Source organism: Drosophila miranda, chromosome XL (genome assembly GCF_003369915.1).
Source record: "Drosophila miranda strain MSH22 chromosome XL, D.miranda_PacBio2.1, whole genome shotgun sequence".
NCBI lineage: Eukaryota > Metazoa > Arthropoda > Insecta > Diptera > Drosophilidae > Drosophila > Drosophila miranda.
Window position 1 is genome coordinate 14,053,230 of NC_046673.1, and position 26,278 is coordinate 14,079,507.

At 44.8% G+C, this 26,278-nt stretch overlaps 2 protein-coding genes across 8 annotated transcripts in view; both read left to right on the top strand.

Moving 5' to 3' along the window:
• LOC108163995 (innexin shaking-B) overlaps nucleotides 1-26,278 on the top strand; it is a 194,295-nt gene that overhangs the window by 23,947 nt on the left and 144,070 nt on the right. The gene's annotated exons all lie outside the window — the stretch shown is intronic.
• Nucleotides 22,409-23,288, top strand: LOC108164016 (E3 ubiquitin-protein ligase PPP1R11). The gene has a single exon (XM_017299595.2). It carries the CDS (start codon nucleotides 22,546-22,548, stop codon nucleotides 23,197-23,199), a length of 654 nt encoding a protein of 217 aa, XP_017155084.1. The 5' UTR covers nucleotides 22,409-22,545; the 3' UTR covers nucleotides 23,200-23,288.

A 26,278-nucleotide genomic window follows, 5' to 3' on the forward strand; every position in this document is an offset into this window, starting at 1 on the left:
TCCACCAAAAACTGTGCAAAATTTAATAAATAAATAAATAGCAGACCGTCCGACTGACATGCCCGATATTTCGACATGTTGTCGCTGCTTTCTTTCTCTTTTTTTGTTTTCAGTTAATTAAAAATTTCTCCAAAACAGAAGGAATTCTGCAATTTTGTCTGTTTTTCTCTGGCATTTGCGGAATGCCTTCCTCTCAATACACTGGAAATATTTCAACAAATTTGCATTTAATTTGTATAGAAATTTCCAATAAAAATCACACAATCAATAAACAAAAATCAAGCGTAATCATTAGAGGAAATTAGTTAAAATTAGTTTAAAAATGTACAAATTGTGCAAAAATATTATGGATGGCGGGGGGGGAAGGGTGGTGGCAAGGTTCATTAGCCAGTTCATAGGTCATACGGAAATGAGTTCAAAGCAAAGCTCCAACCATGCCAAAGCCAAAGCCAAAGCGCGTACAGTTGCCAAGCCAACAGCTGCAAAGGATTGAGGATTGTGGATGGAGGCTGCAGGATGTAGGCGCTTTGCCTCATTAATTTTAATTTTGTGGTGTGTGTGTGAGAGATTTTATGAAATTAATTTCAGACTGCATGGCACATTCTGTGGTTATGAATTTATTAAAATCGTTTTGCAAAAACTGCACCGAATGGCAAATTAAGCAGTTTAGCAGCAGATTTATGTGTGACCCACTGTCCCATGCCACGCCCGTGCGGACGCCCGCATTTATGGCTAATAAATAGATATGCGAATGTGTATAAAATATTTGATTTTTATTTCTTTGTCAAATCAAAGCATTCCCTTTAATCGCCTGCAAAGGCACATATTGCGTATAAGCAGTGTGCCATTGGTATCTCTTTATGACCTCAGCATTGGGCCGGCAATTATGTTTGATGTTAAGCACACATTTTATGGATTTTATGGGCCAGAGACGGGCATACATTAAGAAAGTTTCGCAGCGTCGCAGCGTCAGGGTGGGACTAGGTAGGACTCACTTTGTACACCTTTTAAAAAATTAGTTTTCATTACTAGTTGGCACATGTTTAAGGCCTCACTTTAACCTTCAATTACGAAGACATCACAACTACTAGAGACAGTTAAAAACTCAAAACACGTAGTAAGAGCCCCACAGATGAAGATTCATCAAAAAAATTGAATCACTTTTTGGCGTTTTTCAATTTTTGAGAGATCTAAAATGGTTATTAATTTAGCACTTTTTCCCTTCACGTGCTTTACTATAAAAACAGTTGGGTTGCACAGCTGATTTTGCGAGTGTGGCGCCATCTATGGAAATTTCTGGTACGCAGCTTTAATGGTCCATCTTTTTCTAATGCAGAGTGATCAAAACCAAGTTTTAGTTGTGACTTTTAAAAACTAGGTTTTGGCCAAAAAAAGTGGTCGTTCGGACCATAGTGCATTGTTTAGGCAAAAGATCTTGGGCTGAAAGTCCATTGTGGGATTAATCTAGCAACTCAGGGTCGCTTTGAAGCGTCTCTGCCCCCCCCCCCCGCAAAGTAGGCAACGATCACTGGCAAGACTGATCGACGCTGCGACGGGGCGGCACGGGTTCGAGCCCCGCCCGGCCTTAAATAACAAACTTCTCTTTTTCCTCGTTTTTTATGCAATTACTCGCCACTAAGATATAGCAGGCTTTGGTCTGATTTGTCGGGCTTCTTCGGTTGCAAGCTCGGTTTCAGATCTATTATCCCCGAGCAGTTTACGTAACCCTTTTGCCGCTGTCATTTCGCCGCCGGGTGTGGCAGGTAGTAAGAGATGCCTGTCGCAAAAGTCAAGTCCGGTCCTGGGTTCGATTCCCAGTGTAGGCTGCGTACATTTAAATGAAAAATTCCGAGACTTTTTCACCTCTGCAGATGTACATATACACTAGACTTACAACTAAATAGAATAGAATAATGGAAAAAAATGTAACATAAAAATAGGAAGTAAGCGCAATTGTAAATAGAATTTTTGTTTTTTTTTATATTTTTGTTTTTCAATTCCCGACTTTTTTTTTCCTTAGAGGAAAATTCCAAAATGGAGGAGGAGCAGGCACCGGCTGGTTATTAATAAATTGCACTTGAGAACGAACGTTCACTTATTAATTTCTTTAGAGAGCCTGAAGTCGGAAAAGTGCACAAGTCAACCGTTTTTGTTGTGTCCTCGCAGCAGCCGTGACAGTACGTGACCAATAACAGGGAATCTATCGGAGGGCCTGCCAGACAGACAGAGTCATTGTAGAGTCACTGGCCTAAAAACGACCATTATGAAGTTGCTCACTTGATCGTGCAATGTACTTTTCCTGCCTGCCTGCCAGCCTCCCAGCCTCCCAGCCTGGCACCGAGCACACGTTGTTGTTGGCCAGCACTTAGCACGTTCCCCCGATGGAACGGCGGTTAGGGTGTGCAACAATGCAACTGGAAACTGGACGGAACACAACGTAGGCATGGGCATGAACTGGAATGAAACAGTGCGCTCTGGACTGTGGATTGGGAGAGGGTGGCAGTTTTTGATGTTGTCCCGAGTCTCTGGCATTGATTGCCATTTCCCCAGCTAATGATGTGTGGAAAAAGTTTATTTTCCCAGTAAACAACACGGAAAATGCTAAATAAATATACACATAAATAAAACAAACAACCAAAAAAAAACCAGAAACAAAATCAGAACGGCAGAAATGGCAATGGATGGATCATTGATGGTTTTGGGGTCTTTGATGCGTTGCTGATTTCCGAACGCCAAAAACAATGAACAGAAACAGAAACAGAAACAGAACCAGACAAATGCGATTTATGATGGCAGCACAGAGGTGCACACAGGCACACTGCAGCGGGCCCAGAGAGACGGTGGGGGGGGGCAGGCACATGTATGTCAGGTTGCAAAAACGAGCAGCGGCATAAATTTCATGAAAAATTTGGCACGAAAAGTGAAGGCGATTGCCACAATAGATGAAAAGATATAGATCGAAAGGCAGATAGATACGAGGTACAGTGAATGATCTGTACTGATGCATGCCCCAGGGAATTGGGAACTCCTGATGTTTTTTTCACGCTTCAAATCCGATTGGGAGGTCACTTGTTTGATGTACTCGCTAAACGATACTCGCTGCTCGTTATTAAATAGACTCGTTATAAATGGTACACGTTGTAAGTTGGCTTTTTGGACCATTTACTCGTTGCATGAAATACTGCTATACAAAATACTCGTTGTGCACCTTCAGCGCTGCTTTTCTTACTCGCTGTATGAGACAGCTAAAGGATACTCGCTGATCGATATTAAATACACTCGTTATAAATGGTACACGTTGTAACTTGGCTCTTTGCACCATTTACTCGTTGAATGAAATACTATTGTGTACAAAATACTCGTTGTGCACCTTCAGCGCTGCTTTTCTTACTCGCTGTCTAATACAGCGACTACCACTGGAGATCTATGAACAAAATTCAGTTCTAAAGTCCAGGCACTACTTTTTACCTTCATATTTTACTCCTTTCCTCCTTTTCAAGTAACCTCTAATTGATTTATGACCATGAAACGCACTGTAATGCCATCGCCATAGAGCGAGCGTGTCTGAGAGGCTCCGTTTGAAATCAAATTTGTTTCGTTTCTGGTTACATTATTATGCGTATTATTATCATTAGCTTGAGTCCTTCCTTCCTTCCTTCCTTCAATATTTCCTCTCCATTATCGTACCTCTCCGCCACCGCCTCCGCCACCGCCACCGCCTCCGCCACCGCCTCCTCTTCATAATTCTATTTTCCTTCAGGTTTTTATTCTGGTTTTTATTACCCGAAAGTCGTAAAGGCAAATACCAAAAGTGGAGACAAAACTAGATTGTAGGCCAAAGGGGCCGCCAAGTGGTGGCGCTGCTAAGCGGTGCTCGGTTAGGGGCTAACGGAAGCGGAAGTGGAAGTGGAAACGGAAGCAGCTCCATCTTGCGGCAGTGTTAATGCGATCCTTGGCCGCGTTTATGGCATGGCATTGTTTAAAGCATCGCAAAATCAGAAAGAAATCACAGGAAGCCACATAAAAACTGCCCTCCTGCCGTCCACAAATCTATATACATAGATACAGTAGGTATGGGGGGCTGAAGTGAAGCGTTTACAAATTCAATTTAATGGCTCGTATAATGCCCGTTTACGATCCTTGAAATATTATGCTCGAGCACATAGAAAGGAGCAGCAGCGACGGCAGCACGACGGCAGCGACGGGGCTGGAGGCACAGTTAATTATGTTGAACGTTAAATAAACATCAATTAAAAAGTTGCCCCATCTGGCCCCTGTCTTAGAATCACCCAACCCCTAGCCCCCATCATCATCATCAGAGTCTCCCCACCATCCATCCATCCATCCATCCATCCATGGCATTCCCCTACATCAAAGGGGGGGTTTGTTGATGTTGCCATGGATGTTTTTTTTCGGCGGGCAAAATATGTTTCGTGCATTTTAAAGACAAAACGGAAAATGGCAACCGAGCACGACAATAAATATTCATAGCCCAAGCGGAATCGTAAAACAAATCAAAAGTCATCAAAAAGTGCACTTTGGTCTAATTCCCTTCGCCGTCGTCTCATGTCCCCAGTAATGGTGGCGGGATCAATGGGTATCTAGGGGGAGCTCTGCGACAGGGACACTTGGAGGACTGCCTGTAGATCTGTCTATTTCTTGGAGGAGCTAGTGGGTATCCCCCAGGTCGGAATGGCGACTATATCCTATTGGCTTTCCTGCTTTCCGGCTTTCGTTTTGGTATTTTTGTTTGAGCCGTTTTCATGACAAGTCATGGCATGACCTCCTCCCCAAACCCCAGCGGCACAAACACACAAAAAAAAAAGGAGGAGCAGGCACAGCAGGAGCAACAGAATCAGGAGAGCGCAACAACAATCAGCATGGCAACAACTGAGCCTCCAAAACTTATTAATAAACGTTATGACGACAACAACAAGAATACTACGGCTGTACTACGCCCGAAATGAAGTCGTCTTTGGGCCGGCTCTAGACGGTATCGACGCTGGTCGTGGCCGTGGTCCTCGTTCTCGTCGTCGTCCTCGTCCTCGTCCTGCTGCTGGCTTGGGCTCTCTCTCCTGTTTGGGAAGTTGTATTGTGTCAGTTTTCTGTGGCCCCAAACTACGACAACGCCGATGACGACGACGTCGACGACGACGACATCCAAATTGGCAAAGTTGGAACAAAAACGAAACGGGCCCAAAACGAAGCCAACAAAAGGAAGCAACGAAGCCGTTGGGGCGGCATAATTGCAAAACTGTTTTCATAAAGCCAAGCAGCACAGGCAAGGAGCAACTAAAACGAGGCAAAGAGGCAGGCAGGGGCAGGGCAGGGATGGGCCGAGCAACGGGGCAAAAACAATCGAATCGCCAAATGAAGGCAGCTCCCAAAAAAGGAGCATGCAACAATATGGGATGGGGCAGCAAAGTGTGTACAGTGGGTTCATGGGAAAGCCAGTGATTGCATTTTTGATTTCATTATCGAGATAGACCAGAAATCGATAACTACTGGAGATTGCTGGTTAATAAATCTATTTGAATGAAAAGATATCGATTAACCATCGATTCTTTTATGGAGATATGTACATTGAAATCGATGGCTGATTGTGAGAGATTTTCTGTATCAAATAATCGAAAGAAGACAAAAATCGGAAAATTTTAGAAATATCCATTCACTATCTGTTTTATTTTGCGGTATACCTACAAATCGTTAGCTGATTGTGAGAGATTTTCCGCATAAAATAATCGAAAGAAGAAAAACATCGAAAAAATTAAAAACTATCGATTAACTAACGGCAAAAATTGATAACTGATTATAAAATATTTTGTGTATAAAATAATCTAAAGAAGAAAAATCTAAAGAAGCTTAAAATCTATCGCTTAACTATCGGTTGATTCAAATCGATGGCTGATTGTGAGTGAATTTTTGTATAAAATAATCGAAAGAAGAAAAAAATCGATAAGTTTAAGAGCTATCGACTAACGTTCGGCTTATCGAAAGCTGATTGTGAAAGATTCTCCGCATCAAATAATGAAACGACGAACAAAATCGGAAAGTTGAAAAGCTATCGATGAACTATCGGTAAAAATCGATAGCTGATTGTAAAATATTTCCTGTATAAAATAATCGAAAGCAGAAAAAATCGAAAGACTTAAAAGCTATCGATTGACTATCGGTTTTTTTGCGGTATAAATAAAAATCGATTTCCTCACTTTGAAATAATCGAACGATTATAGATCCTCTCAGCTCCGATATCATTATTATACGTTTCGCATGTCCATCGCCTCCCATTGTGGCCGCCACTGGCCCCTCGCGCCCACCTCCAACCTCCCAGCACATGAGGCCCACCGTGCCACGAAGACAATTAGCATTTTCGCCATGGCTGCGTCCTGCGCCCTGTGTCCTGTGTCCAGTGGCTGGGAGATCTCCTGCCTCTGGCTGCGCTTTGCGGCAATTATAAGCGGAGATTGTCTTAGGTAGGGATGGGGACTTGCCCCTTTCAAAATGTGGGGGCCTTTTGGGGGCATGGGAATTTCATCATTCGATGGGCCCTGCGGCCTGTAAACAATCTACAATCGATGCCCAGCTGCTGGCATTTTCCGGACACTATATATGAAAATGAAATTAGTTTTCTCATAAAATATTCATTAGTGACGATTCCCAATGTAATTTGCATTAATTGAATTGTTTGTTAAATTGGAAAATTCTCGACACCATTCTGTGGGGCATCATTATAAATTGTGCTTAGTTCGCCCCCCCTCTCCGTCCCTGGGCCGATTCCGCTTCCGATTCCGATTCCGGGACGAATGCAAAACAATAACCATAACAATTTAACCAACACCCTAACAGCAATTCGACAACAAGGACAATAACCATAATAATAAAATGAATTAAATATGTACCAAAATCCCAAAACCCAAACCCCAAATCGAGCCACAGATCCACACCAAAAGCCCGAAAAACCCCCCAACCGCATTGTGATTAAACAGCTCCGACAATTGTCGCACGTGCGTCCATCGGAAGCCATGCAAAAATCTCACACTCTGCCGCAAAATTGAATTTAAAATGAGATTCGCACAGGACCATTGCGATGGTCAATAAGCGATACAGCGGGGGGCCGAGCAGCGATCTAGAGTGCATCTTTAATCGTATAACTAGATATTCCGCATTACTTTCATATAGGTACTGGCATCCAAATCGTTTATTGGCATCGAATTTGCACAAATTTTTCTCATTTTGCTCCGTTGCTCTCCTCTCGTTTCAGGTAAGCGCCACAGCATCATCAATTTATGCGACCAAATGTAATGATGTGTATGTAAGTGAAAAGACGATTTTCTTACTGATTAAATTACCCACACATGAACAGGCAACGCACAGACACACGCACACACACGCACACAGAGACAGGAAGAAATGGTCGTCGTCCTTTGGGTGGGGGACAGCAAAGACTGGAGGGAAATCTATATCTGTAAATGTGATTTCAGTTTCGTTTTTGATGGCCAAAATGGGCATATTCGATTTGGTTTTTCGGGCAAGAGCCATACATAATTTGACCTTGATTCGATGACCAGAAAGGGGTCATTGAATGGCAGTCTCGATTTAAAGTTATGGCTATCGATGGCTGTTGCCAAATGAAACTCTGTTCAGCAATCAAAGGGGCGTGCTTGGGATTCCTTGTGGCACGGTTTGAGGGGTAAGGACAGCCTCCCCTTTTCCCGTAAGTCTCGCAATTCGTTATGGACACGACTCCGTGTGGCTTGTGCACTGCCACTTAATTAATCCTGTCACACATTGCTGTGTCTGTTCCTGCTCCTCGTTCACCTCGAATTTTATGTGTGGCTCACGTAAGTATTCTACGGCCCGGACCCACCCCTATGTGAGGACACGCCAAATAGTTTTGATGCCCATTTAATAAAATCTTCCATCTATTTTGGTCTCCTCTGGCGCCTGTCATGGGTTGTCTCCCAGTCTCTTTCTCCTTCTTTTCGGCCACGCCCCTTGGTGACTGCGGCAACACTTTTGCTCCTCCACATGGTCCCTTTTGCGAAACCGGAAAGTGAAAAATCCCAAACGGAAATACATTCATTTGCTTGTTTTACTTTTCCAATTTCAATGCCGGAGGTTTCTCTCTCTCTCTCTCTCTCTCTAACACCATCATCGTTACACATGTAGGGGGGTGGAGGTAGGGGGGCGTGGGGGCGTGGGGGCGTGGGGGCCAGGGCCCGTGCCGCAGTCACGTTTAAAACATTAAAGTTAGATTTATGAGTTTTCGGGTTATAAAATGACTTTAGATTGATTCCCGTCACATGATGACAGTTTTTCGTTTTTCATTCGCCAACAAGGACTCCGCCTCGCTCCCTGTGGGAACTATCGGCAGGCAGGCAGGCAGGCAGCTCCTTTTGAGCGTCTTTGCTGCTCGGAAATGGCTTGGAATGGCAGTCATGGGCACCATGTGTAGACAATGAATTTTTAAGTTGTTTATAAGTTAAGGAATTGGAAGGATTTCCTTTACGCGCACACGTATGCCTGTGTGTGTGTGTGGCATCCCCCCTCAAGTGGGCATCAATTTCCATTCTGTGTGAATATATTTACCCTGACAAATTGTGTTAGTTTCGCATTCATTCTTCAGGTGTACCCCGTGCTTCGAGGGTGTCTTCGAACTGGCACAACCAGGGAAAAGAGCCTGGGTATTGGGTATCCTTCAGTCGCCTTACTTTCACTACGCCCTCAGAGCTTTACCACTAATGTTAATTTAACATTTTGGCCTAATCAAAGGCCATTTTTAATTAGCCATCTCGCCCGCTGATCAGCGTTGATTTGTTTTGGGGTTTCGTTGCGCTCTCTCATCCTCTAACCTCAAAATGCTGATGAAGAAATGTCATGACAGGGCTGCATTTCCGATGCCACACCACACCGCACCGCACCGCACAGCAATGCCATAGATACACCATAGACCGAAACGAAACGAAACGGAACGAAACGAAACGGGGCCATCGTGCATTCATTAGCGTGTCGCTTGGATCCGATCCACTACCCGACACACACAGAAAATGGAAAATGGTTAAAGGGAAAAGGGAAAAAGGAAAGGGGCAAAAAGGAATCAGTGGCAACCGGACCGCGATAGAGTTATCAAACGTGGCCGCAGCAAACTATTAATGAAGGGGCATGGGGCATGGGGGAACGGGTGATGGGGTTGGGTGATGGGTGATGGGTAATGGGGTCTCATGGAAGTAGGGTATCCGTTTTGCTGGGGTTCCACTTTACGTGCCACTGCACACATTGTGGTGCAGCGACCAGAGGCTCTCCCAGAGGCAGGAGGACCAGTAGTGTCTCGGCTACACTGCAGATTTGAAGCGCTAATTACGTGGTCATTAATTGCGCTAATTATTTTTCATTTTGCCCAGCGCCTGCTCTCTCCTGCTCTCCTTCCCGCTCTGTCGTTTTTCAATTTCCATCCATTTTCATTTTTGCATCATTTGCATAGAGCACAGTACGAAAGGGAATTTTACATTCCGTTTGTTCCTTGTTCTGTCCTGTTCTGTTCTGTGCTGCCATTCGACTGTCTCCAGGTCCTGGCTGCCTCTTGTCCTTGTTCTGGTTTCTGTCCTTTTGGTTTCAGTCATTATTTTCCTGGTATTTTTCAATTTAACATGAAGGTATTCCGGAGAGTGGGTAGAGACCGCCCCCGCTCTAATTTTTTTCGTATTAGTTCTCTTGTGTTTGCTGTACTTTTTGGAGATCCTTATAGCTTTATTATATATATTTTTAAGTACTTATTATATATGGTATTTATATTATATATATCGATATTTTGTATATATTTAAATATTATTTTTAATCCTTTAATCCCTAAAGATTTGATTAATTTTCTTAACCCATCTTTGGTTTACCATTTCTTTTCTTAATTTTATTAAAAATCATGATTGTATATTCCCCATTGGATACCTTATTTTTCGACTGCTCCATTTTTTGAGATTTTTTCATTACGTCCATTTTCTTATGCACATTTTTCTGTAATAAGAAAATGCGCATGAGGTAATTTTCCTGACTATTTGCAGCATTTCCCAAATTGGGAACGACCAGGCATGGGGTGGGGCCTAGGAGCTGGGTTCTTGGAGCTTGGAGCTTGGCGTAAGCCGCAAGTGACCGACATTTTGTGTCATCGTCGACCAGAAATGGCAAATGGCTAAAACCGTGGCAACGGAAAAGATGAACACGATGCGACTGCGGCTACGGAAGGTATGGAATGAGGTGGTGCCATGAGGCAGGAGGCGCGACATCCGCCAGGGGAAATAGGAAGGAAAAGCCAGTGAGAGAGAGGAGACCGACCCCAGGAGAATGCGGATGCGGATGCGCCTGGGAATCGGTTGTGGTGGCGGTGTCACTGGTAATTTGATGAAAATGATGCCACTGCTCCATATTACACTTTGCGCTAATTGAAAGTTTCATCATCATCAGAAGAGAGGGGTGGAGAGGGGAGGAGAGAAGAGGTGGAGAGCTGGAGGATAGGTACCGCCGTTAGGGGTAGCCCTCATTTGGCATTACCATTGCACAGGGAGATCTCTGCCAACCACCTACGGAACGGCCATGCGCTCCCCTCGGAGATGGAACTCAAAGTAGGCAAAAGCATCTACCATCTGAGAGCGGTGGCAGGCACAAGGTACAAGGGATTTCTTTTGCACAATGAAATCAAATTGCAATGAGAGTGATTCATTAAATGAACGAATGACTTTACAAACGAGTAATTAATTAACAGGCTAATGGACGACCCAATGAAAGAGCCACTAAATGAATGAACGAGAAAAAAGCGAAGCTTAGAAGGGAACAAAACCGTAAACGGATGATTAAATGGGAATATCGTGATGTGTTCCGACAAATAATACGCATAAAATGCACGTCACGGAAGCATCGCTTACTCGCTGCAAGCACTCGCTGGTTGCACTTGGCACTCGCTAATATTTCCAGCACTCCATAAACGAATAATTAAATGGGAATATCATGATGTTTTCCGACAAATAATACGCACCCAATGCACGTCATTGAAGCATCGCTTACTCGCTGCAAGCACTCGCTGGTTGTACACGGCGCTGCACTTGGCACTCGTTAATATTTCCTCAACTCCGTTAACGAATAATTAAATGGGAATATCATGATGTTCTCCGACAAATAATACGCACAAAATGCACGTCACAGGAGCATCGCTTACTCGCTGCAAGCACTCGCTGGTTGTGCTTGGCACTTGTTAATATTTCCAGTGTTTTCTGGTAGTGCTTTGCTGTTCCCCAAATGCGAGCTAATTATTTATTTAGATCTCGCTGCCTCATTCGTTGGAACCACAGTTTACTTAACCATTCAGTGGAGAGGAAAACTTTTCATTTTCGTTGACTTGTTGTCGACAAAAAGGCCAACGCCTCCCCAATTCGGGAGCACTCATAAGAGCATCGGAAGCGTTTCAACAGTTTACACAAAACTTGAAATTAATCAGAAAATTGTTTGGCCAAGCTCTGGGGCGGGGGCGGGGGCTGGGCCTGGGATCGGGGGAGGTGGGTCCAAACTGCAATTTGCAGTTTTGTCGGCCGCCAAGTTGAAAGCAAATATGACAGCGAAATGTTGAAATTGCGGCAAGCCGCAGCGAATCGAGCCACACCGACCCGACCCGCCATATATAGAGGGTATTTCCGTATTCAGTGGAGCCGAAAAGATACAATTTCTGAACCCCAAAAAAGAGAGAATCTGGAAGACTCGGAGATTGATTTGAGGCTACTGTGATCGGCTAGATACAGATCGATCTATGAGGGTATCTATAGGGCTGGCTATGGGTCTCCTTTCTGTGTCTTTTAAGCTCAAACAATCGAGAGGGATTTCTGGCGGGTTATGGGTTCTGGTCTCTGGTTTCTGGTCTCTGGGTGTGCTGGCACGTATCTAATTTATGCCATCTAAACAAAACACAAACAACAAAAGACCAACAGAAAAGTTTTCCCTGACACACACACACACACACACACACACAGGACGACTCCAGTATGTGTGGGTGTCCTTTCTGAGTGTTGCGTGGATTTTGCTATCTATAAAACGGTCTCCCAGTCCCTATCTCTGGAAAAAGTGTTTTGTCCAACTTTGGTTTCGGTTTCGGTCTTTGTCTTTGTCTTTGGCTCAGACTCCAACTCCAACTCTGACGCTGACTCTGAAGGATGCTGCTGGGGATGCTGTGGCTTTATGAATTGTATCTTTTACGGCTCTGGTCTCTGCCCGTAAATAGCCCGATATGATTGTTTGTCTATATCTACGTCTGTTTCCCGATATTAAATATAAATATATGCCAGCAGCAGGGAGTCAGGGGTCTAGGCTCAGCTACAGAATGAAGACATAAACGGACAGTTGAGAATTATTGCCGATAGAGTTGGATTGAAAAAGGACACAGACACAGACCAAGGCAAAGACAAAGTCCTTGTCCGTGTCCGTGTCCATGTCCGTGACTTAGACAGATTGAACATGTCGCCGCTTTTCTCTTAAGTTTTCTTCCCTCTTTTTTTTTGGGTTTGGAGGAGGCGGCCACGCTTCAATGTCCTTTATATATATTTTATTTATTTTCGTTAAGTTTCCCCCGTGCCCCTGCCGTCTGCCAGGCGAGGCGTGTAATTTGAAACTTGGCACCCGACTGGGGACATGGGCGGTAGCCAAAATGCGGCTCTGACAAAACGTGGTGGAAAAAACCCCCGAAAACCCCCCAAAGACTTGCAGATGCAAATGGGGTAAATCCGGCAGGAGTCCTTAGCAGTCCCAGGTCTGTCCTGGTCTGTCCTCTGACACCAGGAACGCAGTCGAGTGCAAACAAATATGTCCAACTCCAAGATGAATCTCGCCCTCTGATGCTGCACCAAATTGTGTCCTCCGTGTCCTGTGTGTGCCCTGTGTGTGTGTGTGTGGCCTCCTTCAATTGATCAAAGTTCAGGATGTGGGGCACTGAATAATGGTTTACATTATTTTTCTGGTAGTCAAGCAGTCGCTTAAAGATTTCACGTACATGTTTTTGGGAAATATAAGTTATAATATTTTAAAGCATTGACTCGCACGCGCAGCTTAGCAGCGAGTAACCCGCACTCGTTGAATATTTATTCGGTACGAGTATTTTTCCATCTGCATATGTATTTTTCGCCCTGCCTTCATGGATTCTACTGCACAATCTGCTCTCTCTGTGTGCGTGCGTGTCTCATGTCCTGGTAAATATTATTTGACAACATTTTCTCCCCTCCCAACCCCCCTTTACTGGGACTTCGGTCGCTTTGGGTGGCCGCAAAAAGCCAAATGGCAAACGAGAGAGCAGAGCAGATGCTGCCTTAACTCTAGATCCCTATGTGCCCCCCATCTGTGTGTGTGTGTGTGTGCTTAAGCATGTGTCAAGTGGCCGCCATTGTCAAGAGCCCCGAACAGGACACGACAGGATAGAGCAGGACAGGACAGGCAGGGCCACAGGTCTGCGTCTGCATCCGCAATCATTTCATGCATTTTCATGTGTTCCCTCTCTGTCTCTCCCCCTCCCTCCCTCTCTCGTTACTTTCTCCCGTTTTTTTCCCCGTTTCTGTTGCTGCCACAAACTTTGCATTTGCCTCCACCTCCGCCCACCCGGAATGCATTAATCAAAATGTTAAATAAGAAATTGGAATTGATTCCCAGCCAAAGCAAATGTTCAATATTATTCAATATCATTCCATTCCAAGGAAACAGCTGCATGAATCTTGCCACCCATTGCAGTGGCAGCATCATTTGTACTTGCCCCCGTCGCAAGACGGCCAACGGTGGACGGGCGTGGCAACACCTGACAAAACTTGCAACTTGGGGAGACATTTTCTGTGTAGTTCGTGTGTGCTGGACAGGGGGTCACGGGAACAACAATCGTTTATCGAGTCGAGTTTTCTCTGCCACTCTGGCAACTTTGTGGCACTTCCATTCGGTTTTATTGGGTTCGCTGCGGGTCCCCAAACCCAAGCAAACAAAACGAAACCATAAATACCGACAGTTCAAGGGATTCATTTCGATTAGAGCCACCTTACGATTATCCAGAGAGAGAGAGAGGGCAGCCATTTCCAAGCTGATTTCGTGCCATTTTTTGAAGAAGTAATTGCATTTTGGCTTTCGGCAGCTTCCACACTCCCTTTTTTGTATTTTTTATTGCCTGAAACGTGAAATTCGAAAGGAAGAAGAGGCAAAACTTTCCTAAATATCGAAAACTGAAGCTCAAAGAATGTTGAAAAGTAAGGAAATCCTATTTTGAAGGCAGATAAGCATCACTGGGAGAGAGAGAAAGGAATATACGATACAGATAGAGAGAGAAAAATATCAAATAGATATTTAAAGCTTACAAAATCTTAGGGCAACTGCTAAGCCACACTGGTGAAGAGAGAAGGAAGAGAAAAGTAGGGAAAGATGCGAGTATTCTTAAGCTTTTGCCAGGTTTTGTATAGTGCTAAGCCACACTGGTGAAGAGAGAAGGAAGAGAAAATTAGGGAAGCTTTTAGCATAGTCCTTGCCAGGTTTTGTATAGTGCTAAGCCACACTGGAAAAGGCTGAAGAAAAGTGATAAAAACTCGAAATTATCGACAGTCTATAACTCTCTCTATGAGCCCTACAGAAATCTCTTTAGACACTAGGTTGAGGCGATATATCTATCGATAAATCTGCACTAAATCGATTACATTTTCCGATAACTGATTAAAGTTTATGCAGAACTTGCATTTACATATTCAGCAGAGAGTGAGAATGTTTCTATATGGCATATCCATAAAAAAATTGGTGTCGAGTGTCGGGTTTGTCGATTGTTGAGTGGTTCCCCCCACCATGCCTCACTCTCTCTCTCTCCCACCTGCTGGCTGGTAATGCGCTAATTAAAATGCCTGAGAAGAATGAAGGAGGAAAAAGAGAGAGAAGGAGAGAAGCATTTTCTCCGGCTTCTGCCGTGCGAATGGGAATGCAAGGTGCAGCAGGCCTCTCTCCAGCTCTGCAGCTCTCAAGTGTGGATGGGTGTGTGTGTGTGTGTGGGGTCTTTATGGGGTCAGGGGTTATGGGTTGCCAAGGGATAAGCTTTTTGACTTGCCACTTATTAACTTGCCAAGCAATTATGGCCTGAAGATGGAGCCCCGAGAGCGGAAAGAAAGCTGAGAAAAGATTCCTTTTTCTTCGTTTTTTTTTTTTTTTACTCGTTTTTATACTCTATTTTTAGTAGATGGCCGTAGTTCAGGTGGGGCTTCTCTGTGAGTGGGATATTTCCTTTCCTTTAGCCCGGTTTCGCCTATCCTTATCCTTCTCCTTATCCTGCTTAGATGCCCCCGTCCGGGTCTGCCGTCGCCGCCAAAGTGCCACGAGTACGAGTATATTTCGATGCTTTCTCTGTAATTGCTCAGAGCTCTGGGCGGGCCCCTCTTGCACGGCAAAGGGGTGGGGCCAGGGGACAGGAGCCGGAAGTCATCTTACACATCAGACATGGGTGTGAGTCTGTGTGAGAGTGTGTGTGTGCTCTTAATAGGTAACAAGTTGCAAAAAGGCAGACAACGTCCGACCATCTCTCTGTCTGACGACTGACTGCCATTATCTGCATCAGCACGCGTAAACTTCGTTTGCACCAAAAAAAAAGAAGGCAGGCAAAAACGAAACCAAAGAGGAAAGAAGCAAAGATGAAACGTTGGGGGGAAGTGTGGGCTGGGCGGGGGGGGCTGCCCAGGAGGGTGTTGCAAAAAAGAGGTAACTGCTTGCATCATTCAGCGGAACAAGAAGTCATTTCTTTTAAGCTCAGGCGGAGGTACTTTGCCCGTTCCCCTCCCCTTCTCCCCTGCCACTTTTTAACACTTGGAGCCCACTGCAGGCACAGTGGGGCGAACTTCAAGGCAGAGTTCTACAGATCATTCGGGATATCTGCCATTGAAGCCGTATAAGAGTATTCTCTGGATAATTTGTGGAGCGGTTCTTGGTTTTAATTTTACTAATTTCTTTATTTCACGTCTGTTCTTTCTTCTTGTCGATCGTCGAATTTATTGATTTATTTATTAATATGTTTTTATGTGCATTTTTTTTAATATATATTTTTAATATTTAATATGTATTATTTTTTTTAATTTTTAATTTTATTTTTTTATTGTAATTAGAATTGTATTTATTTATTAATATGTTTTTATATGCACTTTTTTAATATAAATTTTTAATATTTAATATTAATATTTATTATTATTTTTTTTAATTTTTTAAATTATTTTTTTATTGTAATTAGGATTGCATTTATTTATATATATGTTTTTCTATACATTTTTCTTTATAGAATTTTATAAATTACTTATTTTTTATTCATTTACTATTTTTTGTTATTTTTCTTGCTCTTAAAATCTTAAAAAAAAGTCTCCCAAAAATCTGTACTTTTGCCTTACAAATTACATATTTAAATGATTTAATATTTAATATTAATATTTATTTTTTATTTTTTAATTTTTTTTAAATTTCTTTATTGTAATTAGGATTGTATTTATATGTTTTTCTATACATTTTCCTTTATATAATTTTATAAGTTATTTAATTTTTAATTTTAAAATTATTTTTTGTTCTTAAAATCTTACAAAAAAAAAAAACCTCACCAACAATCTGTAGTTTTTTATGGTTTATTCCATTGAAGGCACGATTGAGTTTCCAGCACTGAATCCTCACTTCCTGTTCGAACTACTTCATCATTTTATGGCTTTCAAATTGTTGGCTGGTTTCGTGTTTCGCCTCCTGCCGCCTGCCGGCTTCTGGCCTTCTCCATGGCGTAGCCGTCGTCTCAGTTTCCCTCGGTCTCCGACTTTGGTTGTACATATACGCTTACCTACTTACGGGAACGCCCCCATCCGCCACCGCCACCGCCTCCGCCTCCACCCTGCAACGGAGTCTCAGCGGAGTCCATGCTTTTCGTTTCATTTTTGGTTTCATTTTATTTCCTCGGCTTACTTTCTCTCTGCCCTGCCCCCCCCCCTCTCGGGCACTGTTCTAATGGGAATTTACAATTTTTCACCAAAAAGCAAAAAGCTGCGCCTTGCGTCCGACATGCTCCGCTCCATGCCCCGCCTCCATGCCCCACCAAGCCCCCTCCATGCCCCTCCAAGCCCCATCCATGTCGCTCTTCTTTTGCCGCGTTGTTTCTTGCATAAAATGAAATTGTATTGCATTTTCCTTTTTTCATTCTCTCTCTTTTTTCTTTTTTGCCTTGTTTTTGCTGTTGTTGCTGCTTTATGGCTGGACACAGAATGGCTGCCTCAGCAGCAGCACAAGGAGCAGGGAGGAGCCGCAGTAGAGTTACTGCTACTCCACTTGGAAGCTGCGTCCGCCATTCGGTGTCCGTTACTCTTACGCGCGAGAGTATCACGATTTGTTTGAACAGCTGTTGGCAGGACCCAAAAAAAAGGCGCCCCAGGCCAACAATATATCCTCCTTGTTGCCAGGCAACTATCGCATCTGTGGAGAATTCCATATAATCGAAAGGGTATTCGGGCTTGCCGTTTTTATGTCCATTTCCCGGCTCCACTCTCCAGTGGAACACAATAGAAAATCGTGAGAGCAACATGAAAATTTATGATGCATTTCTTTTGCTGCAGTACAGTACTCCCTCGCTTAAGTCGTCTTGGCCATGCTTTCAAATTATTGCAAAACTTAAGTGAAATTTATATAATTGTAATGGAATTTATATTAGATTTTGTCCGCTGCAAACTGACAAATGGTTCCACCCTTCTTCTGGGAAGAGGATTGTCATTGTCAACGTCTCGTTGGTCTTGGTCTCGTTTCCCTTTTTTATTATTTTGTTGCTGTGACACAGATTTCGTTTTATTTATTTCGATTACTTAAGCTCAAGAATCACACAAACCAGAGACGGGGAGGACAGCCAGGAAGGCTAGACAGTGTTGAATAGATCCCAAAGAGGGAGAGATTCCAGCAGCTTTAAAGGTATTTTGCCACAAAAAATAATTCAATAATTGGCTGGGAAAAATGTTAGAGAAAGAGTCCTGCCTCTTTATTTAGGGAGACAACAGATTCGGAAGCCCACAAGAAGTGGAAAGGAAAGAAAAGCCTTCCAGGGGAATTCTTCAATGCATAAAAAACCGACAGCCCCGGTGGATATCTGATGAAATATCCCCCCCAAAGGGGGCAAGGATACGAGTATCCACAGCCCATGAGCAGATAGAGAGGAGTGGAGTCTCTCTCCTCCTGCTTAAGATGTTTTCTTTTCCTTTGTCTCTTTTTTTTTTCTTTGTGAGCAAATAGTTTTCCGCTTGCCGCCGCATAGTACAATACAAAAGAATGGGTTTTGGGGCATTCTTTATCAATTTTATCTGTGAAATATATTTCCGAAACATTTGCCATTATATTTGCATTAGTAGCCACAGCTTCCGGACGGGGTCCGGCATGCCAGGAATTTGTTTTTGGATTGGACACACGACACGCCAGTTCGACGCCCAATGAAAGGGGAGTGGAGGGAGGGCGGAGGACTAGGCATACACGTCGCTTTCGGCTTTGGTCTATTCCCAGGCGGAAACTGCTTATCACACATTTCCCACACACACACACAGAGCGGCAGCCAAACCAAATACAATACACAGAAAAAAAAGGATACACCACAGAGTGGAGTGCCACTGGGGGGTGGTGCTGGGGTGGTTCGGGGAGGGTACTAGTAAAGTAATAGCCAGAGCGCACAAAGAATGATGCGTAGACATGATTTCCATGCGGTTGATTTCCCCAACCCCCCTCCCCCTCGGCCACGGCGGAAAATTTCCATAAATCTTGAACGGCTGTGGGACTGTGGGATATTTATTTATTGGCCAAGATCATCGCTTCCCTGGTCCCCCTTGGATGCTCTTTTTCCTGGAATTCTGTGCCCGGTTTTCTTTAAAATTCATTCCCTTAAAGAAGCTGCCCCCAAAGCTATTTCCCCTGAACGTTTGTTCAGTCGTTTTGCCGTTTAAAATTCCTTCCTCTAATGGTTTTCCCTCCATTAGTTCTTTCTCTCTGCTCTGTGCTTCTCTGTTTTTCCACTACTCGTATTGTTGCCATTTCGTCCATCCGTTCTGTGCTCTGCTCTGCTTTTTCCCTGGGTTTTTTATGCCACCAGAGAGGGGGAGGGAGAGAGAGGCAGAGAGGAAGTAAAGTGCCAGCAGGGAAACTATTTGCTTGGGGGATTTAGTTTCTGGTACCTTTTGTGCGTATAGAGTAGAGTGTTATCTACATGATTTTGCATGCCCAGGACTCTCAATCAGGATGAGGAATAGAGAACCAGGCGAAGAGCAGAGCTGAGGCCACTCTGACACCGACTTAGGACTCTCAAGTGGCAAGGTTGGCATTCCATTCCATGCCATGCCTCCATACGTATACGGCAGTATCGCAGTATCACTGTCGTTGTCTAAGCTGCTGCCAGAAGCTGCCCCCAAGTAGCATGTAATTCATCTTATTCCCCAAAGACAACCAGCGACAAAGGAGACACGGACGCTTGAGCTTACAATTCCGGCGGGTAAATTGCTCGCGCAGATGCCACCCGACGTGGCAGGGCTGAATCCGGTGAACAGAACAGAACAGAACAGAACCCGGAAGCGAAGGCGTAGGCGGAGGCGGCGGCGAAGGCGTAGGCAGTCAAAGGCGTTGCTGTCGTCGCGTTGTGCGTGTCTCCATTGGGACATAAATGCCATTTGGCCCGTCCGCGCCCAGCCCCCCGTCCGCCCCCTCCCTGCCCAAAAACCCCACTCCTGGGCATGGGGCACGCGCCTCATTACGTGTCGAATTCTGTGCCCTCCCCCCAATCTTCCTTTTGACGCATAAAATGCGTAATGAATTTTAGATTTCATTTCAATGGCACAGAAAGAAAGTTATGGCCACAGGCTCATCAGGGGGCTTTCGGATTTGCTTTGGACATGTCCTGTCATCCCCATCCCCCCATCTCCATCCCCAGCCTCTTTCCCTTCCCCCTACCTCCAAACGTACACTTTTATTTGCCCGTTAAGTGCGTGAAGAGCAAACCGCAAAGCGTTTAGTCCAATGGCCTGCAAATAGTTTTAGGTGATCCCAAAACGGGGTGTCTATCCCTACAATCGTTGGATTGATCCAAGCTAGTGGAACGGAACGCAGTGGAATGGAACAGACAGGCAGAAAAGCACGTGCCTCGACACTGAGACACATTTTGTACTCAGCGAAAAGTTTTAGGGGGTCCTAAACGGGATGTCTATCCCTACAATCGTTGGATTGATCTAAACTAGTGGAACGGAACGCAATGGAATGGAACGTACAGACAGAAGCGCACGTGCCTCGAAACTGAGACATATTTTGCACTCAGAGAACAGTTTTAGGGGGTCCTAAACGGAGTGTATATCCCTACAATCGTTGGATTGATCCGAACTAGTGGAACGGAACGCAATGGAATGGAACGTACAGAGAGAAGCGCATGTGCCTCGACACTGAGATATATTTTACAACAAAAGAAAAGTTTTAAGCGGTCCTAAACGGGGTGTCTGTCTCATAGACAATCCCTGATCTATTCGGTAATAACTAGTGGAACGCAACGCAAAGGAATGGAACAGCGTGGGAGAAAAGAAACAAAAGCGCACGTGCCACGACCCTAAGACACATTTTACACTCAGAGAAAGACATAAACAGATTAAATATATTTCATATTTATTTAAAATTGTTTTATTTGTTAGATTACATAATCTTTGAATTTTGATTTCGCTTTAATTCAAATATTGGTGTGTATTTCTCTATGAAAAAGGTCAAAAGTCTCTCTAAAATAGAGCTGGCATTAAAGTTTAAAATATACCAAAACTTGTTGATTGAAATTTGTTGTTAATTTTCAAAGATCCGAATGAAAGTTCATCAAGAAACGAAAGAAAATGAATGTCAGGTGAATGGCAATGTAAGAGATGACAAAAAGGATTGAAATAATAACAAAGACCGCCCATAACTCATCTTCAATTGAAGTTTACTGTTCTGTGAATGGAACACCAGAGAATAGTTGAGAGAATACCATGGAATGTTTCCGAGCGACTAACTCTCGATGGGCTTCACTCACATCAAGATGGAAACAAATGAAACGGTCCGGGCGGGCACTAAACGGTACATAATGGAGGGGAATACCCGCGTCATCGATAACTCGGGGCAGCGCAGCCTTGGCTTGGCTTATTTATCGCCCGTTGGTCGAAAGTTATCGATCAATTAAAGTTACATTTGCCTGCCCGGCGACACATTTGTCACCGCAAAGAGGCAGGGCCAGGGCCAGGGCCAGGGCTATCTGAGCTTTGCTCTTGAACCAACCGACCAGCCAGAGGGGAGGCCCCCTCCCCCCCTCTTAACTATTCAAACAGCATTGAGCATAATTTTTCATTCAGGGTCGTTGGCTTGGGCCCTGGCCCTGGGCCTGGTGCGACGCTGCGGCTTCTCTTTTTTATTATCTTGTGCAGAGCAGACCATCCACCACCCATCCATTCCGACCGCCTGTGGTCCAAACTGCAAACATAATTTTTCCTGCTTCTAATGCCAGATAAACGCAGACATGGAGGCCAGAGCGACAGCCAAAAAAGGAGGAGCACGAAGACGAAACCGAAACCGAAGCCGAAACCGAAGCCGAAACGGGCAAAAAGTTCCTTAACCCCATGTGGCACCCAGCCCCCAGCCCCCCCCAAGCCCCAACCATCATATTATTTTCAACATTTATTTGCCATGCGTAAATAAAAAAAAAATATATGGCATATACATGTATATATATATAGAGGGAGAGTTCTTTTTCGTGCGATTTTCAAAGGCAAAAGTGGTAAAGTAAAATGGAAAATGGCTTTTCCCACACACAACCCCCCGACAGTCTCTCTCAATAATAAATGCAAAACTGCAACGCGCAAAGGAGAATTGCATTTTAGGTAAACATAGAGAAGGCCCCCCCCAAGTGGGAGGCTGGGGGGGGAACAGTGCGGGTTAAATGGGTGTGCCGGGTGCCGGCTGGGGCGTGGGCAATGCGGGGTTAAGGCGTGTCCTGGCGCTTGTCCAATTGACGTAAATCGTGCGCAAGTTTTGGCAGCCAAAATGACTGCGGCTAAAGCCTGGAGACGCGACATAGAGAAGGAGAAAGAGGGCGGGGTGGGGGTGGGGGGAGAGGGCAAGGGAAAGGTCAGCAAACTTACTGCATTTCAGGGACCGATGGGCAGAGCCAGGAGACGGGAAAGTGATCTTAAAAGTTGCTAGGATCGATAGAAGCGGATAACAAATCGATTTTATGCGCCGCGCGTCATGCGGCAGTGCCCCTCGGTCGTTTTGCCTGGAATCCCCGCGGGAACAGCCTTCTGCTGGTCTCCCACTTTGCCACTTGATGGTGCATCGCCTCTGGTCGGGCTTAAAAAATAATTTCAATCCCAGTAGGTCTCCAAAATCTTGTCAAATATCTCATAAACATAATACAGTCCAATACGTGCGATCGTATTTTCGAAGCGCTAGACTTTCTCTCCAGTTAAAAACCAACTGAAACTAATAACATTTCGGAATAAACTGTACACACAAAAATTGACACGAATGAATCCGCAAGAGAACACCGAAAAGGAGCCTGGCCCTGAAACCGAACCGTCTTCGATGAAGCTGAAGCTCATGGCCGGGAATGGTGGCCCGGAAGTGGACGCCACGGAGACGCCGGTGGAGGGGAGCACAAGGCCATTCAGCATCGCTGATGGCGGCTCTTCGATCTCGTCGACCATTAATCAGAGCATTCACTCGATGACGATGACGATGCCGATGCCCACGTTGCGTTTCGTTTTGCGGCGTCCGGCATCGCCCACCATCAGCCCCAGCCCCAGCACCAGCACCAGCAGCAGCTGCTCCCCCTTGCCACGACATGTCCGCTTCCACGAGAGTGTGGTCGACAACGAGAAAATGAATCGTCGCAAGTCCAAGTGCTGTTGCATCTACCGCAAGCCGCATCCCTTCGGCGAGAGCTCCTCCGACACGGACGACGAGTGCGAGCACTGTTTCGGGCATCCCGAGGTGCGGGCGCGGAATCGTCAAAAGAAGAAGATGGCCGGCTGTGGTTGCGGCTGTTGTGGCGGACACTCTCCGCCGGCGGCTGTCGTCCCACAGGAGTGCCCCGAGGCGCCAGAGCAGGAGGCTCTGCCGGGAGATTCCGCTGCTCCGAAGACCGATGATGATCAGAGCGGAGAAGAAACCCTGTCTTAATAATCCTCCACCCCCCCCACAAAAAAAAATATCGTTTCCAATTCAACTTGTGTTCCAATCGAAAAAATAAATTTAAAATTAAACCCAAACGCCCTTCCATGTGCTCCCCTCAAGGCCATGCCGTGCCGAAATGTCTTCCCCGGGCCAGCGTGCTGCAAAATGCTTTCCTGTTCCTGTCACTCAGTCGTGGCTGAGACCGCGGAAAAACCCTGGCACCAGCGCTATCCTTTCGAGCTCCTCGCCCGCACCGTGTGTCTATTGATTGATTATGCGAACTGTCTGCGCGAACTTGTAACTAGATTAATGAAGTTTTTGCCTGGATGCAGCCCGGACTGATGCCGCATTATCCCCACTCCCTCCCACCCCACTCGTGTCTGCAGTTGTCGTCTGTGGCACAATCCCTGTGGCACAGAGAGTGCTTCAGTTGCAGCATATGGCCAGGACTGGCTAAGGATTTGTGCAGTTTGTTAACCCTGCCCGAGCCCGTCCTGCCCTGCCCTGCCCTTCCGAATTCCAGCTGCTGCTGTTCTATTTTTATTTTTTCGTTTCTGGTACACATTTCCCGTAGTTTCAGTTCCATTTTAAGTACAATTCTTCCTGCCATTTTAGTTCTTTCAGCCTTTCAGTGGCAGCCCAGAGAAATATCCATCCAGTTGGCAGCACTCCCGCTCCGAATGGGTAACCAAATGAAGCTGCTGGCTCGTGCTGTACTTCGATAAACAGAAAGGGACAATGGGGGGGGACTAAAGGGCACTGTGACGTGGAGAAGGTTATGCAATTCCTGGCAAAAAGGGCGAACAAAAAATCACAGAAAAAAATGGAGCGAAATATTTCTGTTTTGGTTTCTCTTCTTCTGTCAAACTTTGAACCCTCTTCGTACACCCAGAGAAAAAGAGAAAAAGTCCATATTGGAAATAAATATATTTTATATTTAGTTTAAATATTTTTGCATTTATGTAGATTTTTCTTCATTTTTATATCTTAAAAATGCCTGTGTGTTCGCTGTTTCTCTGAGTGTATCTGTGGTGGCATCAAACCGCATTCCAATATGAATGTGTGTGTGGGTGTGCGTGTGTATCTGTAAGTGGGAGTCACGTTAGTCGTTTTTTATGAGGTCTCTTGGCGCTTGATTCCGCGGCCCCAAACCGCATTTGAAGTGCTCGCCTCCGCAGCCAAAGGATACAAAAAAATACGCCAAAATAGGAAGTGGGTAGCGGTGCGGAGTGGGTAGACACAGATACAGATACAGATACATTTTGCATAACTCATATGCGGGCTTGTACTACATCTGGTCGCACCATACATCCTAGTCGCAGTCGTATATGTGCCACGAGGCTGGGGAGATGCTTGGCTCGGATTTTGCAACTTGGTCAATGGGTCGTCGACGTCAACGAAGTTGAATTTTGCCTCTTTTCATATTATTTACTTTCCTTTTTTTCCTCCGTTTTTTGCTCTTTTCTCTTGTCTCTGTTTCAATTTTCGGATGAGACGGGCATTCGCTTTGGAAAATTATTCCTTCTTCTTCAATGATTAAGCTGATGATGATCTGGTTGCTTTGAACATGGCACAGATACATATTGCGACTGTGCCGGATTCGGTCAAAGGGCTTTTTGCCCATCGAAATCTCAAGGGAAACAGTTCCAAGAAAATCCTTTTGGAGCGATCTCCAAATTTGTACAAATTTCTGCAGAACATATTTGGAAATTTGTGCCTTTAAAGGGTCGCTTCTAAGGCCTAAGGTGGCCCAAAAGTATCGGGATACCTAATCATCTGCCACTTGTAGATAACCGTACGGTCTAGGCCCATCAGAGCCAACGAAATTAGCCTTTAATTTGCTCGTTAGAGCCACCCACCTTTGAGCCCACAAATCGCCTAACAGATCTTGGGTTTCCTTAACTCAAGACCCTCTCTGGTATTCATACATTAAACTTGAAATCCCTGTGCTTCAATTCAATCGCAACCTGCGTCGGGCAGGGGCAGGGGCAGAGTCCCTCCTGTTGGCCATAATATCCGAATAGCTTTGAGGTCAGCAATAAACAATTTGCGAGCAATTCCACAAAAATATTGTGGTCAAATGTGGGCAAAGTGTGCCACAAGCAAAGGGACCGAAGGACTCGAAGGACACGAAATGAACCACAATTAAAATGGGGAATGTGTAGGAAGATGGGGATGGTACTGGGGACGGGAGGAGCTCTACGTTTGGGTACGGTTCCTCTGGCCCGGACACAAATAATGAGGCAAACCACAACAATTACAACAAACAAACAAATCTGGAAAAATAAAAAACCAATTGAGGAAAAGCTGGGAAAACGCTCTGTCTCTCTCTCTGTGTGTGTAAATGTTGTGAAATGTGCCAAAGTGAATAATTTCTTTTTAATTTCCACTTAAGTGACTTTTAAATGTTTCACACAACCAACAAAAAATAAAAATAAAAATGAAAAATAAAGTCAAAAGAGGGGGACCTCGAAGAGTTGGAGAAATGTAAAGCGAGGAAGTCAAGGTACTTATGGAAATGGGGAAAATGGGCGGGGAAAATGGTTAACAAGGGAGCGGGACGGACCGTGAATGATGGTAGGTAGACGACACGTCACTTTGACGCCCTCTGGTGTTGAAAATTGGCAGCCAAAGGAGGCCAGGGGGTGCACAAAGGGTCAGAGTGGGGCAGGCGGGGCGTGGCATGTGTCGAATGAATCTGTTGATTGAGAGGGAAGTGCTCAAGGGCTCAAGCTATTGGTTGGTCTTGCTTTTTTTGTGATTACTCGTTCGTTACTCGTTCCTTACACATCGATTACTCATTAGTTACGCGTTTATCACTCGTTCCTTACTCGTTGATTATTCGTTAGTTACGCGTTGATCAATCTTTCCTTACTCATTGATTACTCGTTCGTTTTCCGTTCCTTACTCGTTCCTTACTCGTTCCTTATTCGTTCCTTAGTCATTGATTACTCGTTCTTTACTCGTCCTTACTCATTCCTTACTCGTTCCTTATTCGTTCCTTAGTCATTGATTACTCATTCCTTACTCGTTCCTTACTCATTGATTACTCGTTCAGTACTCGTTCTTTACTCGTTCCTTACTC